Raw genomic sequence first — 17,307 nt, 5'->3', positions numbered from 1 at the left:
GCTTCAACTCTCCTGGGAAGGCTGTCCACAAGATTTAGGAGTGTGTCTATGGGAATGTTTGACCATTCTTCCAGCAGAGCATTTGTGAGGTCAGGTGCTAATGTTGAACGAGAAGGCCTGACTCGCAGTCTCAGCTCTAATTCAACCCAAAAGGTGTTCTATTGGCTTGAGGTCAGGACTTTGTGCTGGCCAGTCAAGTTCCTCCACCTTAGTCATGTTGGAACAGGAAGGGGCTATCCCCAAATTTTTTCCACAAAGTTGGGAGCATGAAACTGTCCAAAATGTCTTGGTATGCTGACACCTTAAAAGTTCCCTTCTCTGGAACTAAGGGGCCAAGTCCAACCCCTGAAAAACAACTTCACACGATAATCCCCCCTCCACCAAATGATTTGGACCAGTGCACAAAGCAAGGTCCATAAAGACATGGATGAGCGAGTTTGGGGTGGAGAAACTTGACTGGCCTGCATAAAGTCCTGACCTCAAGCCGATAGAACACCTTTGGGATAAATTAGAGCGGAGACTGCAAGACAGGTCTTCTCATCCACATCAGTGTCTGACCTCAAAAATGCCCAGATGAAGGCTGGTTAGACGAAACATGTTGGGTGGACCCCCTATGATCACCGCGTTTGATACCATTTAAGCTGTTTACGATCTTATATCATGTGAGTGCTTCTTTTTTACTGTTTCAATAAATGCATGCTTTTTAAACGATATCATGCCATGTGAGTCTTCCTTCTCTCATGGTTTCAATTAAACATCCAGTTGGCCTGCTGATACGTCCGGACGGTTGAAGCTGTCGACAGATCTTCCCTCCCCCCTATTTGAAGCTGTGGATACCCGATGTTTTATCCTGCTAGCCTTGGCGGCTAAACAAGCCTTTTGTGACTTGTAAGACGTATGTCTTTTCAAGTCCCCTGCTTCCGGTAAGCCTCCTCAGATGCTATGGTGATGGTCTTGTCACATACTTAGACGTCACATTGTATTTGGTGTTTTACCGTTTCACCCACCAGTGATATCCCGTTGCTGTCTTCATCAGCTAATCCTCAGAGACTGTTGGTGGCGGTTTTTGATTTTTATCAAGAACATATTTTAATATATATGGACTTTATTCACGGTTGATTTCTTATACATTTATATTTTGGTCTTGTTTTCACTTTTCACTGGTGTATTGTTATTATGTTTTATATGTTATTTTGTAACATATAGCGCACTTTTTTCATTGAGTCACTTTTCAACCAACTTTTGAAGTAATTTTTGTTTACCTTCTGGCCATTGCAAGATGGCTCGAACCTAACTCTTTGTTTTTATTTATTTACACACATAGTGCTACACTATATATATATTTGTTGTTTTTTACTTCTTTGTCTTAGAGGTGTGTTAGCCGCTTACTGTGTAACTACTTTTTTAACATCATTGGAGCAGCGCTGTACTCATTCCTTATTTGTTTCCAGTGACCTCAAAAATGCGCTTCTTGAAGAATGGTCAAACATTCCGATAGACACACTGCTAAACCTTGTGGACAACCTTCCCAGAAGAGTAGATGCTGTTATAGCTGCAAAGGGTGGGCCAACCCAATATTGAACCCTACTGACTAAGACTTGGATACCAGTAAAGTTCATATGTGTGTAAAGACAGGCGTCCCAATACTTTTGGTAATATAGTGTATACAGTTGTATGTAAATATATATATATATATATATATATATATATATATATATATATATATATATATATATATATATATATGCTGTATATTTTTTTTATTTGCCCACAGAAAAATTACATCCTTGAATAACTGTGTCAACTCTACAAAATACAGAATTCAATAAATTCCCTCTGGAGATGATCCAATCAATGTTAGATGCAATCAACTTTAAAAAAAACATACAGGATGTGTTGGGAGATTGGGGGCAGGTCAAGGTATGGCCAATATGTCTTTAGAAATAAGTGTGAATAATGGAGTTAATCCCTGCATTCATTCTTCAATATTTAGTTCATACAGAAAAGTTGTGCTAGCAGCCCTTTCAAATTAAATATCCCTCTTAGATTGTAAGCTCTAAGGAGCAGGGCCCTCTCATTCCTACTGTATTAAAGTGTATTGTATTTGTACTGTCTACCCTCAAGTTGTAAAGTGCTACGTAATCTGTTGGCGCTATATAAATCCTGTATAATAATAATAATAATAATAATAATAATAATAATAATAAATAGGACCTGAACTGTGGAATTTATGCCCAAAAAGGCAAGCAGGGAGCAAAGGACTAGTCACCAGTCTTTCTGCAGCTGATAGTTCCATCCTTATTGACTTACCATGAGGCTGGGTTCACATATGAGCTGCATGTGGCTCACAGCAGGGGTCTGGTGCGTCCTCGTTCACTGTTTCAGGTCCGATTGCAGCCCGACTTTTGGGCTGCATTCGGACCTGAAACAGACCAAAAGATGCACAACGTTTTTGTGCTAAATGCACCCGACCCGCTCCGGAGATATGTGAACCGTCTCCAAAGAGAGCTGGTCAAAATCTCCTGCTATTGTGAATTGGATGCGTAGAACTTGTTAGCTGTGTACTGTATATGGTGGAGAGGGATCTCTATTTGTCCTGGTGACTGCTATCACCAAACATGAAAGATAATCCAAAATTTTGAGTGGTCACCAGAACAGACCTAGAGCTGAAATCTTTTAACAGAGACCATAGTTTTGGTGACTACCAGGGATTTCCCTAACTTTAGAGGGGTTTCCTCTTACTTCCTGTTGCGGCTTTTGGGAGAGGAAGTAAATGGAAATCTCCCCAATAGAATACAGATGGCATAAAAACAAACTACCTGCACTTATTACTAAGGGAGTTAACATTAGTGGCAGCTTCAACACTGCACAATGGAATTACCATATATACAGCATATTTATATATAATACAGGATCATTTACCTTACAGTAGTTTGGAAGAAATGAGAGGTTAACTTTAAGCTCTCTTACTGGTTTATGGTCATGACCCAAGAACTATTCATTGATTGCTCCAATTTTTTTAAACTAGTGTAGGGTGTGCAATGTCTCTGTTTATTCATTTACTCATTTGCTGCACAGCTTTTATAGGTATGTATTTATTTGCTGGTTATAGTTCTGTAAGACTCTCTGATATTTTATCGGTATCGTCTATGGGTTCCTTGCTCGGTTTCCTGTCACTGTTCCTCACTGCGTTCTCCAGGGCTTTCTGTCTCCGGTAGAAATGTGAAAACTTGTTGAATATTATAGTTATCGGCAGTGCCACCACTAATATCCCACCCAGGATACAGCCTGAAGCGGCTAATTTTCCAGCTACGGTGGCTGGGACAACATCACCATAGCCTACAGTTGTCATGCTTACAGTTCCCCACCACCAACAGGATGGGATGGTGTCAAACCCCGTGTCTTCATCTTTCTCTGCTGTGTACGCCATTCCAGAAAAGACACAGACTCCAACAGCCAAGTACAGTAGTAAGATGCCAACTTCTCTGTAGCTGTGCTAAAAAAAAAAAGAGCAAAACACAGTTAGGTTGTAACATGTTAAGCCAGAGATTTGTCCAAATTTGAAACATACACTACATTGTCAAAAGTATAGGGACGCCTGCCTTTACACGCACATGAACTTTAATGGCATCCCAGTCTTCGTCCATAGGGTTCAATATTGAGTTGGCCAAACCTTTGCAGCTATAACAGCTTCAAATCTTCGGGAAAGGCTGTCCACAAGGTTTAGGAGTATGTCTATGGGAATGTTTGACCATTCTTCCAAAAGCACATTCGTGAAGTTCGGCACTGGTGTGGACAAGAAGGCCTGGCTCGTGGCCTCTGCTCTAATTCATCCCAAAGGTGTTCTATCGGGTTGAGGTCAGGACTGGTGTGCAGACCAGTCAAGTTCCTCCACCCCAAACTCGCTCATCTATGTCTTTATGGACCTTGCTTTGTGCACAGGGAACAGTCTAGCATAGGGAATACTTTTTGATTTGTTATTATATACTGCCTCTGGATGGAGGGCAAATGAGTAGGATATTTTCTATATATTTTTCTCTGTCAGATTATCCATTTTAATGTGCAATAATATTGATAATTGATGTGTAAGCTGTTAGTTTCAAAGAAATGTTCGGTTGTAAGTCCAGGTTCACACCTATGCGTTTTTTAGTGCACTTTGCAGACCCCTACAACCACCAGCCAGGGTTGCGGGGAAGAGGCCCTTGTCTCCATCAACATGCTGAGGGCACGTGGCCTGGTATGGTTCAAGAGGGAGGGGGCACTCACGTGTCCCCCCCCCCCCTTCCTGGCCTGCCAGGCTTAAAGGAGTTGTAAAGGCAGAAGTTTTTTTTTTATCTTAATGCATTCTATGTATTAAGATAAAAAACCTTTTGTGTGTAGCAGCCCCTCCCAGCCCCCCTAATTACTTACCGGGGCCTCATTTCTCTCCAGCAATGTCCACGAATGTCTAAGCTGTCCAGGACACTTCTCCATGTTTTGCTATTGCAGTACAATTTGAGATTGTGGGCAGAATCACAGCGATTCTGCCTGAGATCCCAAAACACCAAATGTGAATGGAGCCTGAGCATTTGGAAAGAGAGATGAGTCTGGTAGCAACTAGGGATAGGCCGAGGTTTTTTAGATTTTTAAAGTGAAAGCATAAAAATGAAAAAATCCTTCCAATATAGTGCCTGTGGGGTCCCCTTAGTCTACCTGTAAAGTGGCAGATCTGTACCATGTCTAGAATCTGCTACAGTAATATTTGCATTTATAAAGCCCAAAAAATGACATTTTCCCTGCAAGCTGCCTTTATTTATCTCAGCAACAGCTGGGGAGTCAGTGTGTATGATGATGCCACAATGTAGTGCACTGGGAACAACATTAGAGATTTTTTGGATACATTCTGGTGTCACTTTGACTTTGGATAGAATTAACAGGTGCCTAAAGATTGGTCTTTTGGTGTCAGTGGTGCCTTCCCACCGTAACCCTATAGAGGTACTCTTGATGAAAGCAAGAATTGGCCTTGCAGTAAAAAATTGCAATGATATGCACCTGTCAAACAGATGCAGAAAAATTACTCTTTGGGTGTCGGTAACGCCTTCCCACCGTAACTATAGAGGTACTCTTGATGAAAGCAAGAACTGGCCTTGCTGTAAAAAACTGCAATGATATGCACCTGTCAAACAGGTGGGCATGTGGGTGGCAGGGACTGTATTTTTTTTTCCCGCTGCAGCAGATGGGGCAGAGAAATTTGCCGGCTACAGTCTACAGCTGGTGGTGTGCTGCTGGCAGATGTGCCAGCAGCACACCACCAGAAAAAAAAATACAGACCCTGCCACCCACATGCCCAGCGTCTAAATGAAAGCTTGTCAAAGCTGTTGGCTCTCCAACTTCTGCCTTTCAGCCTGCTGGATTCTGCCCCCTTCCGTGAATTCGTACAATGTACTGTACCACAATGGCAGGTTCCCAGTCGCTACTACTTTTCACGTAAGGTCGTTCCATCTCTCTACCATTACGTGGAAGGGAATGTTCTGGCATCGTTGGGCAAGGCAGTCAGCCGTAAAATCCACCTTACTGCTGACACGTGGTCCAGCAAGCATGGGCAGGGACGATATATTTAGTTAACAGCACACTGGGTAACGCTGCTTGCAACTCAAAAGGATGCAGGACAGGGCTCAGTGCTGCGGCTTGTTGTACCCCCCCCCGCGTCTCCATACAGCTGGTTCTGATAATGCCAGACCTGTGAGCTCTACCCTTGCCTCCTCCTCTGCCTCCTCCATGCCCTACTCTGCAGAATTGTCCTATGAACATCAGGTACCCCCTAAGTGTAAGGACTATTCCCAGAGTCAAGCTAAAAGGTGCCATGCAGTGCTTCAGCTGGTGTGTTTTGGGGACAGGAATCACACCAGAGCAGAGATTCTTGCAGCTCTGCAGGGACAGGCCCAGAGGTGGTTCACACCACACCAGCTTGATCCAGGAACGGTGGTGTGCGATAATGGCTCAAACCTCCTGTCCGCCCTTAGACAGGGAAAGTTGACACATGTGCCATGCCTGGCACATGTCCTCAATTTGGTGGTGCATAGTTTCCTAAATACGTACCTAGGGTTGCAAGATGTGCTAAAGTTGGCCAGAAGAGTCTGTAGCCATTTCAAGTGGTCATACACAGCTAGTGCTCGGTTGGATGAAATTCAGCGGGAAATCCGCCTGGCCGTAAACTGCCTGATTTGTGACATGCCCCCAAAGTGGAACTCGACTTTGTCAATGCTGCAGTGGCTATACATGCAGCAGAGGGCCGTCAACGAGTACCTGTGAGACTACGGCACAAAGGCAGGCCACCTCTGCGTTTTTTCCCCACGCCAATGTCTGATCATTAAGGATGCATGCACTGTATTGTCACCATTTGAGGAGGCCACAAGGATGGTGAGCCGTGATAGTGCATGCATCAGTGACACAATCCCTGTTGTGTTCCTGCTGGAGCAGACTCTGCGTGGCATTATGGACAGAGCACTGGAGGCAGAGCAGCAGGAGGAAGAGGAGGATTTCCTTTCCACTCAAGGCCCACTTTATCCAGACACCATCATTCCTATGTCACAAAACACACAGAAGGAGAGAGGGGAGGAGGATGAGGAGGAGGATTCTGGCACTTTCATAGGCTTCGAAGAAGAAGAAGACATGCGTCAATCTGTAAGCGATGGCTTTCCAAACCCAGGACCCTTGGGAGTAGTACGTGACTGGGAGAAGGAAGTTCCAGATGCTTTCATCCTGAGTGACCCCCAGGAGTCTGCTTCTCAAGCTTTGGCAAATTTGAGGTGCACGGGCAACCTCATGCTTTAAAGCCTGCGAAAGGACCCAAGAATACGTGGCATAAAGGAGAAGGGTGATTACTGGTTTTCAACCCTCCTTGACCACCGTTATAAGGGAAGGTCTCAGAACTCATCCCCTCCCCAGAGAGTGTGCAGAAGATAAAATCTCATGAGGACACAATTTTATTAAACGTTTTTCCTGACTCTAGTAGGTTACAGTGTCGTGGAAAACGTAGTTTTGAGTTTTCTGTTGGTCAAGAGAGGAGCGTTGGAGAAGGCGTCTGCCTAAGTGAGGCATTTCAGAATTTTTTTAGTCCTCGCCGCCCAGGGCTGTCAGCTTCCACATCCCATCGGCAGCGTCTGCATCACATGGTGTATGATTACCTCGGGGCCAAAACAGAGATGGAGAGCTTTCCAGCTGATGATCCACTGACTTACTGGGTCATGAGAATAGACCACTGGCCAGAACTTGCCCTGTTTGCTATTGAGTTCTTGGGCTGCCCTGCATCCAGCGTGCTTTCAGAATGGGCATTCAGTGCTGCAGGAGGTTTCGTTACTGATCATAGAACGTGTCCGTCCACAGACTCCGTGGACCGTTTACCTTTTATAAAAATTAATCAGTCCTGGATTACCAGCTATGAAGTCCCTGATGCTGATGTCACTGATTAAGTCTTTTTGGGATGTGGAATCTCTGCAGGACTTCAAGGCTGCCTAGCTTTGAGGGTGTTCAATCATTTCACCTGGAAGAATGTTTTTGGTATAGGTTTCATGGGCACAATTAACACCCAAAGACCAATTTTTCAGCACCTGTTTGACATGTGCATATCACTGCAATTTTTTACAGCAAGGCCAATTCTTGCTTTCATCAAGAGTACCTCTATAGGGTTACGGTGGGAAGGTGCCACCAACACCTAAAAAGTAATTTTTCTGCTCCAGTTTGACAGGTGCATATCATTGCAATTTTTTTACAGCAAGGCCAATTATTGCTTTCATGACAATTACCTCTATAGGGTTACGGTGGGAAGGCGCCACCAACACCCAAAGACCAATTTTTACGCACCCGTTACTTCAATTTGATTACCGTCAAAGTGAGAACAGAATGTATCCAAAAAATCTCTAATCTTGTTCCCAGTACACTACATTGTGGCCTCATCATACACACTGGCTCCCCAGCTGTTGCTGAGCAAAATAAAGGCAGCTTGCAGGGAAAATGTCATTTTTTTTGGCTTTATAAATGCAATTATTGCTGCAGCAGATTCTAGACATGGTACAGATCTGCCACTTTACAGGTAGTCTAAGGGGACCCCACAGGCACTATATTGGAAGGATTTTTTCATTTTTATGCTTTCACTTTAAAAATCTAAAAAACTGCTCTTTTAAAAATGCCTTTTTTAACAAACTTTTTTTTTATTGATGCATGTCCCCCGGGGCAGGACTCGGACCCCTATAACCCTTGTATGCTCAATTACTTGCATACTAGCCTTCAAAATGGGCACTTTTGATTTTTGACGTTCGGGTCCCATTGACTTTAATTAGGTCCATTATTCGGGTCCGACTACAGTGTACCCATCTTCTGATAGCTCCTTCCAGCAGGATAATGCACCATGTCACAAAGCTCAAATCATCTCACCACTGGTTTCTTGAACATGACAATGAGGTCACTGTACTCCAATGGCCTCCAGTCACCAGATCTCAATCCAATAGAGCACCTTTGGTATGTGGTGGAATGCTATCATGTCAATATGGATCAAAATCTCAGAGGAATGTTTAAAACACCTTGTTGAATCTATGCCATGAAGAATTAAGACAGTTCTGGAGGCAAAAGGGGGTCCAACCTGGTACTAGTAAGGTGTACCTAATAAAGTGGCCAGTGAGTCTATATGTGAAGGGTACATTAGCTGTAGCCTACCCCTTCTAGAATACAGTCCATAGGAATGTATGCAGAGCATTAAAGCCAGCACACTCAATCTGTATCATGAGAGCACTACCCTCTAAACAGAGTGCAGATCTCCCTGAAAAGCTGTCAGACATCTGCAAAAACACACCCAGTCTCCCCAAACAATTTTACCCAAGGTTCCTTGCAACAATAAAGCAAGTTTACCTACATCTCTGATGGCCTTTGTCTCCTACCCTTTCTCCATTCCAGAGCTGCAACCTCTGTAAGGCTCTTCAGCATTTGACACTTCCAGGAGTGTCGGATGCCAGTGCACTCTTCCTCCAACCCCTGGAGAGGTGAGTATAATGGCTGTTGTTTTGCTGTGAACTTCAGGTATGTTTTTTGTTTAGACAGACTGAGAGTTGCTCTGACTGGACTAGATTACTAGACTTATACATTTTCACTTGCTAATAATTGATATGTTACTCCAGGGGTAGGCAACCCCCGGCACGGGTGCCACAAGCGGCATGCAAAGCCTCTTTTGCCAGCATGCGACTCCCTCCACATCAGCAGAGCAGCGCAGGGAAGTGTCAGTGAGACATGGCTTCTGCTGCACTAATGCATTCCAATCTCAGAATTCTACAGCCCACACCGCACCTGCAGTGAGGGGAGAGGCACTGTGCCCCCACACATTGTAAGAGATGGGAAACATTGTTTGGTTCTCCAACTTTGCTGTAGCTGCGATCGTCAGCTCTTGTGATGGGGAAGAGATTGGGTGCAGTTCTGCTAGGGGGGAGCTCCTTGTTTCCAGGAGGAGGAGGAGGACTGTGATTGGCCAGTGCTAAAGGCAAATTACAGTACTGCTAGCCCCGTCCACCATCTGGAGGAAGATGACTCGCTTGGTTGCCACTACCAATCTCAGAAAAAAGGGATTTCACTGTGATTGAGAAAACCACAATCAGGTGACAGTTTGTAAAATTACTGTTGAGCTTCTGGGAACTTTGTTGAAATATATATATGTAGCCCACTGGTTCTAAACTGGGGCTATAATGTAAATTTATGTTTTGGCTGGCCTGTTGACAGCTCAGACTGATTGTACAGTTTATCTGGTCTTTCCCTAATATCAATTAGGTTGTGCATTTCTCACTGTTGCCAGTAGGTGTCACTGATACCACAGGCCAGTATGAGATGGTACAGCTAGGTTGGGTTATGAATATTTATTCTTTATCCAGCCAGCCCAGTAGGAGGTTCTTGGCCACTGGTGCATTCTGGGTAAGGATATATATTAGGGCGGGGCTGTGAGCTTGAGCTCTCTTGCCTCAGACCCTCCTGGTCTGAGGACACGCTGATGGAGTGAGCTTTGCAAGTAGGCCCAGAAGCCTGTCTGGGGCCTACCAATCCTGAGGTGGTCCTTAGGCTGTCTTGCCCGGCATGGAAGAAACCAAGCTGAGCTGAGAAGATCCAGGGGAGGACCCATGCTGGAGAGAGCCAGGATGAAGAGTGGTCTCTCAGAAGGACCTGATGACTTCTTTGGAGTAACGCATCTACATCTAAAGTGTGCTTACAGTGTTGCAGGGTCGGCTTAAAGGTTCTGACACTGTGAAGCTGAATCTTGTTCTACATTTAAAATGTGTTTGCAGTATCACCGGGTCAGCTTAAAGATTCTGGTACTGTTAAGCTGTACTTTTTCTAGATCCAAGAAGTCTATAAGTGATCTGTTACTGGTATCTGAGACCCCTAACCTTCTCTCCTACTACAGTAAAACCTTGGTTTAAGAGTAACTTGGTTCGAGAGCATTTTGCAAGACAAGCAAAATTCTAAAATAAATTTTGACTTGATATACGATGCGATGTCTTGATATACAAGTAGCGTCATGTCATAACTGAGTATAAAGGAGAACAGAGGTGTCTAAGTGTAGCAATATGGTTACATTTAATGAAGGTACAACATTTAGCAAGTCACATGGTTGATGATTAAAAGAGGCACATCTAAGTATGCAGGTGTCCGGGGTAAAGCTGTCCACATAGACCATCCTCCTCAACGCCATCTACGTCCTCCCTTCCATTTGTGGATGGACATTTTATGGTTACACAACTTGGTCACATTGCTAAACCTGGTCACATTGCTATAATTTTTTTATATGGACTATAAAGTGAAGGACTTATGAAAAAATGGTTATGGAACGAATCATCTGTGTTTCCATTATTTCTTATTGGGAAATTTGCTTTGATATACAAGTGCTTTGGATTACAAGCATGTTTCCGGAACTAATTATGCTTGCAATCCAAGGTTTTATTGTACCTCCTTTCAAGTTCTACATTAGAGCTTTGAAAATATAAAAGTGACTGGCACCCAATTTCTGTTCCAAACTCCCGATTATAGCCATGGGGTAAATGATAGCTCGCCCCTTACCTCTGGAGATTACCCTCTGCTCCTAGAAGACCCGGGGGGGGGGGGGGGGGCGCTACATATGTTGAACTTCCAGTGACCCGTATGAGAGAGTGAGAGCGATAACACCAAACTTAACACACCTGCTCCCCATTCACACCTGAGACACAAAAGTGAGTACACCCCTCACATTTTTGTAAATATTTTATTATATCTTTTCATGTGACAACACTGTAGAAATGACACTTTGCTACAATGTAAAGTAGTGAGTGTACAGCCTGTATAACAGTGTAAATTTGCTGTTCCCTCAAAATAACTCAACACACAGCCATTAATGTCTAGACCACTGGCAACAAAAGTGAGTACACCCCTAAGTGAAAATGTCCAAATTGGGTCCAATTAGCCATTTTCCCTCCCTGGTGTCATGTGACTCGTTTGTGTTACAAGGTCTCAGGTGTGAATGGGGAGCAGGTGTATTAAATTTGGTGTTATCGCTCTCACTCTCTCATACTGGTCGTTGGAAGTTCAACATGGCACCTCATGGAAACATATACACACACAGTATATATAATTATGCATGTGTATGTGTAACTTACTAATTACCCCTAAGCTCAGCATCATCTACTACTACCATCCTTTGCATCACCTACTCCCAACCTCTGAACGCTGTCACTTACACCTGACCCCTGAACTTTGCGTCACTTACTACTGAACCCCTTTACTCTGTGTCCCTTTAAGCCACAGCCAGTATGCAGTGCAATGAAAATCACACCCAACTTTTGCTGCGGTGCACTTTTTGTCAGGGGCCAAAATTATGATCTTGCACATAGGCCCACTGACCTGAGCTCATCATTGTGAATCCATTCCAGATGCTTATATGTGACATCATAAGAAGCAAAATAAAATAAAAATAAAAGGTCTGCAGTCACCAGTGATGCACCTCCATCCCTATATGCATATACAAAAAAAGAGAGAGTCGCCCTGGGACTTTAACCACTTAACAACCGGCCCATAGCCAAATGACGGCTACAGGGCGGTTGCTTAACTCTGGGAGGACGTCCAGGGACGTCCTCCCAGAATTCTGCTCTCACGCGCCCACTAGGGCGCGCACTCGAGAGCATCCGTGACCAGAGGACCCGGCGCATCACAGATCCCGGTAAATGGCCGCTGATCGCGGCCGTTTACCATGTGATCGCTCCGTCATTTGGGTCACATGTAAACAAACCGGCGTCATCTGATGACACCGGTTCCTCTCCTCCCCTCTGTGTACCGATCGGTACACTGTGAGCGGAGAGGGGGATGGATGGATGGCTGCAGCGTTGTGGGCTGGATGTGTAGTGCCCACAGCGCTGCACAGAGACATCCATCCATCCATCCATCCATGCTCAGCTATCCCCACCACTCTGCATGCCCTGCAATGCGCTCTGCAATGCCCCACAGTACTCTGGTATGCCCCACAATACCCCTGCAATACTCTGCCATACCCTGCAATACCCCTGCAATACTCTGCCATACCCTGCAATACCCCGCAATACTCTGCCATACCCTGCAATACCCCGCCATACTCCGCCATACCCCGCCATACTCCGCAATACTCTGCCATACCCTGGAATACCCCGCAATACTCTGCCATACCCTGGAATACCCCGCAATACTCTGCCATACCCTGGCATACCCCGCAATACTCTGCCATACCCTGGAATACCCCGCAATACTCTGCCATACCCTGGAATACCCCGCAATACTCTGCCATACCCCGCAATACCCCGCAATACTCTGCCATACCCCGCAATACCCTGAAATACCCCGCAATACTCTGCCATACCCTGCAATACCCTGAAATACCCCGCAATACTCTGCCATACCCTGCAATACCCTGAAATACCCTGCAATACTCTGCCATACCCTGCAATACCCTGAAATACCCCGCAATACTCTGCCATACCCTGCAATACCCTGAAATACCCCGCAATACTCTGCCATACCCTGCAATACCCCGCAATATCCTGCAATACTCTGCCATACCCCGCAATACCCAGCCATACTCAGTGATACCCAGCCATACTCTGCAATACTCAGTGACACCCAGCCATACTCTGCAATACTCAGTGATACCCAGCCATACTCTGCAATACTCAGTGATACCCAGCCATACTCTGCCATACTCTGCCATACCCAGCCATGCTCTGCAATACCCCGCAAAAATCTGCAATACTCTGCCATAACCCGCAATACTCTGCAATACCCCGCAATACCCAGCCATACTCTGCAATACTCGGTGATACTCAGCCATACTCTGCCATACCCAGCCATACTCTGCCATACCCAGTCATACTCTGCCATACCCAGTCATACTCGGCGATACTCTGCAATACCCAGCCATGCTCAGCCATACCCAGCCTCTGTATGTGGCCAGGCTGTGGAAGTCTCACACTTGTGGTATCGCCGTACTCAGGAGGAGTAGGAGAATCTATTTTGGGGTGTCATTTTTGCTATGTACATGCTATGTGTTAGAAATATTGTATAAATGGACAACTTTGTGTTATAAAAAAAAAAGCGTTTTAACCACTTCCGGCCTTCCGTCATACGACGTCCTTGACTTTGTGCGGGGATATCTGAATGATGGGTGCAGCTACAGGCATCATTCAGATATCATCTTTTTTAGCCGGCGATATCCTACACCATAAGAATGATCATAGCGGCTGTTACACTGCTTGATCGTTCTTACGGGAGGCGAGAGGGGACGTCCCCCCCTCCCGCCGCCCTCCGGTGCTTCTACCGACTCACCGCTACGATCGAAGCCAGGATCTTTTTTTTTTTTTTTTTTTTTTTTTTAAATTTCAGGCACAGCCTAGAGGTGAGATGTGGGGTCTTATTGACCCCATATCTCACTGTAAAGAGGACCTGTCATGCCATATTCCTATTACAAGGGATGTTTACATTCCTTGTAATAGGAATAAAAGTGATCAAAAATTTTTTTTTTTGGGAAAAAAGTGTCAAACTAAAATAAATAAAGTAAAATGAACAATAAAAAAAAATAAAATTTTTTTTAAAGCGCCTCTGTCCGTGTGCTCGCATGCAGAAGCGAACGCATACGTAAGTCCCGCCCACATATGAAAACGGTGTTCAAACCACACATGTGAGGTATCGCTGCGATCGGTAGAGCGAGAGCAATAATTATGACCCTAGACCTCCTCTGTAACTCAAAATTTGTAACCAGTAAAAAATTTTAAAGCGTCGCCTATGGGGATTTTTAAGTGGCGAAGTTTGGCGCCATTCCACAAGCGTGTGCAATTTTGAAAGGTGACATGTTAGGTATCTATTTACTCGGCGTAAATTCATCTTTCATATTATGCAAAAACATTGGGCTAACCTTACTGTTTTGTTTTTTTTTAAAGCAAAAAACATTTTTTTTTCAAAAAAAAACGCGTTCGAAAAATTGCTGCGCAAATATCATGCGAGATAAAAAGTTGCAATGACCGCTATTGTATTCTCTAGGGTCTTTGCTAAAAAAACATATATAATGTTTTGGGGTTCTATGTAATTTTCTAGCAAATAAATGATGATTTTTACATGTAGGAGAGAAATGTCAGAATTGGCATGGGTGCTCCAGAATGCCTGAAGGTGCTCCCCTGCATGTTGGGCCTCTGTATGTGGCCACGCTGTGTAAAAGTCTCACAAATGTGGTATCGCCATACTCAGGAGTAATAGCAGAATGTGTTTTGGGGTGTAATTTGTGGTATGCATATGCTGTGTGTGAGAAATAACCTGCTAATATGACAATTTTGTGAAAAAAAAAAACTTGATTTTGCAAAGAATTGTGGGAAAAAATAACTTCAAAAAACTCATCATGCATCTTTCTAAATACCTTGGAATGTCTTCTTTCCAAAAAGGGGTCATTTGGGGGGTATTTGTACTTTTCTGGCATGTTAGGGTCTCAAGAAATGAGATAGGCCGTCAGTACTTCAGGTGTGATCAATTTTCAGATATTGGCACCATAGCTTGTGGACGCTATAACTTTCACAAAGACCAAATAATATACACTAATTTGGGTTATTTTTACCAAAGATATGTAGCGGTATAAATTTTGGCCAAAATATATGAAGAAAAATTACTAATTTTCAAAATTTTATAACAGAATTGAAGAAAAATAAATTTTTTTACAGATTTTTCGGTCTTTTTTCTTTTATAGCGCAAAAAATAAAGAACCCAGCGGTGATTAAATACCACCAAAAGAAAGCTCTATTTGTGTGAAAAAAAGGACAAAAAATTCATATAGATACAGTGTTGCATGACTGAGTAATTGTCATTCAAAATGTGAGAGCACCAAAAGCTGAAAATTGGTCTGGTTATTAAGGGGGTTTAAGTGCCCAGTGGTCAAGTGGTTAAATGAGGTGGTCACAGTTAGCCACTGAGTGACAAGAGTAATAGCAGTATAAATGTTTATTAAAATTAATGCACATACATGGATAATATAGCATATTAGCTCAGCCAATGGATTTGCACATAATAAAGAGAATAATTAAAGTTGATACAAACGTTATATGTGACATCATATACAAACACATGGGCTGGATGCAAGAGGCGGATCTGCAGGGATGAGTGCGCTAGAACAGGTAGATGTGTCTTATCTCTGCTTCCTTGCAACACTCTGCATATCACGCATATCGTAGATGAGAAGAGGGTACAGCGATGGGACAGATGAGCAGGGGTGTACAGTGATGGAACAGATGAGAAGGGGGTTCAGTGGTGGGACAGAAGTGCAGGGGTGTACAGTGATGGGGCAGATGAGCAGGGGGCTACAGTGGTAGGATAGATGAGAGGGGGGTCAGTGTTGGGCCAGATAAGGAGGGGGTTAGAGTGGTGGGCCAGATGAGCGGGGGGGGGTTCAGTGTTGGGGCCAATGAGAAGGTGGTTCAGATAGAAGATAGAAGAGCATGAGGTTACAGCGGTGGAGCAGATGTGGAGGAAGGTACAGTGCTGGGGAACATGAGAAAGGGGGTACATTGATGGGGCAAATGAGCATGGGGGGTTACAATGGTGGGACAGAAGGGCAGGGGGTACAGTGGTGGAGCATGACGTGCAAGGTGGTACAGTGGTAGGGCAGATGTGCAGGAGGTTACAGTGGTGTGGCAGATGTGCAGGAAGTTACAGTGGTGGGGCAGATATGCAGGGGGTAGAGTGTACAGATGAGCAGGGGGTACAGTGGTGAAACAGATTTGCAGGGGGTACAGTGATCTGAGGCGTGAAGATGCAGGAATTGGGGCTGATCTGATCACTGGCGGTACAGGAATTGGGGCTGATCTCAGGAATGGAGGTGCAGGAATTGGGGCTGATCTGAGCACTGGAGTTGCAGGAATTGGGGCTGATCTGAAGTGTGGAGTTGCAGGAAATGGTGCTGATCTGAGCACAAAAGGGCCAGGAATTGAGGCTCATCTGAGGACTGGAGGTGCAGGAATTGGGGCTGATCTGAGGACTGGAGGTGCAGTAATTGGGGCCATAGCTCCCAACTGTCCCTGATTTCGAGGGACTGTCCCTGATTTGGAGCAATGTCCCTCCGTCCCTCTTTCCTCCTCATTTGTCCCTCATTTTGGTCTGATATATATAGTTGTATATAAAATGCATTTTTTAACTTTCAAATAGTGTTTCCCCGTGCTAAACCTTTCATCCAAATTATAAATTGCTACAATTGTAAATTTTAAAAGCCAATATAAAAGGAATAGTAGTGTTAAAAAAAGCACTTGTGGATTTAATTAACCTTTTTTTTGGTTAATTCTCCTTTAAGGGGGTGTGGCAGGGGGCATGTCCTATGTCTACATACATTTCCTAGTAGGTGTCTCTCATTCCCATCACAAAATGTTGGGAGGTATGATTGGGGCTGATCTGAGCACTGATGGTGTAGGAATTGGGGCTGATCTGAGCACTGGAGGTGCAGGAATTGGGGCTGATCTGAGCACTGGAGGTGCAGGAATTGGGGCTGATCTGAGGAATGGGGGTGCAGTAATTGGGGCAGATCAGAGCAGTGGAAGTGCAGTAGTTGGGACGATCTGAGCACTGGAGGTGCAGGAATTGGGGCTGTTCTGATCACTGGAGGTGTAGGAATTGGGGCTGATCTGATCACTGGAGGTGCAGAAATTGGGGCTGATCTGAGCAGTGGAAGTGCAGTAGGTGGGGCTGATCTGAGGATTGGAGGTGCAGGAATTGAGGCTGATCTGAGCACTGGAGGTGCAGAAATTGGGGCGGATCTGAACACTGGAGGTG

At 44.5% G+C, this 17,307-nt stretch overlaps 1 protein-coding gene across 1 annotated transcript in view; it reads right to left on the bottom strand.

Annotated features, from left to right (window-relative positions):
- Positions 1 to 1,735: 1,735 nt before the first annotated feature.
- LOC141113830 (delayed-rectifier potassium channel regulatory subunit KCNS1-like) overlaps positions 1,736 to 17,307 on the bottom strand; it is a 42,516-nt gene continuing 26,944 nt past the window's right edge. Inside the window, exon 2 of the mRNA XM_073607146.1 lies at positions 1,736 to 3,496. Within this exon, the coding sequence (XP_073463247.1) occupies positions 3,107 to 3,496 (390 nt within the window). The 3' untranslated portion in view covers positions 1,736 to 3,106. The remainder of the gene's footprint in view (positions 3,497 to 17,307) is intronic.

Source organism: Aquarana catesbeiana, linkage group LG12 (genome assembly GCF_042186555.1).
Source record: "Aquarana catesbeiana isolate 2022-GZ linkage group LG12, ASM4218655v1, whole genome shotgun sequence".
NCBI classification, from domain to species: Eukaryota; Metazoa; Chordata; class Amphibia; order Anura; family Ranidae; genus Aquarana; species Aquarana catesbeiana.
The sequence above is the reverse complement of the archived record's forward strand: the minus strand, read 5'-3'. Positions and strand labels throughout refer to the sequence as shown.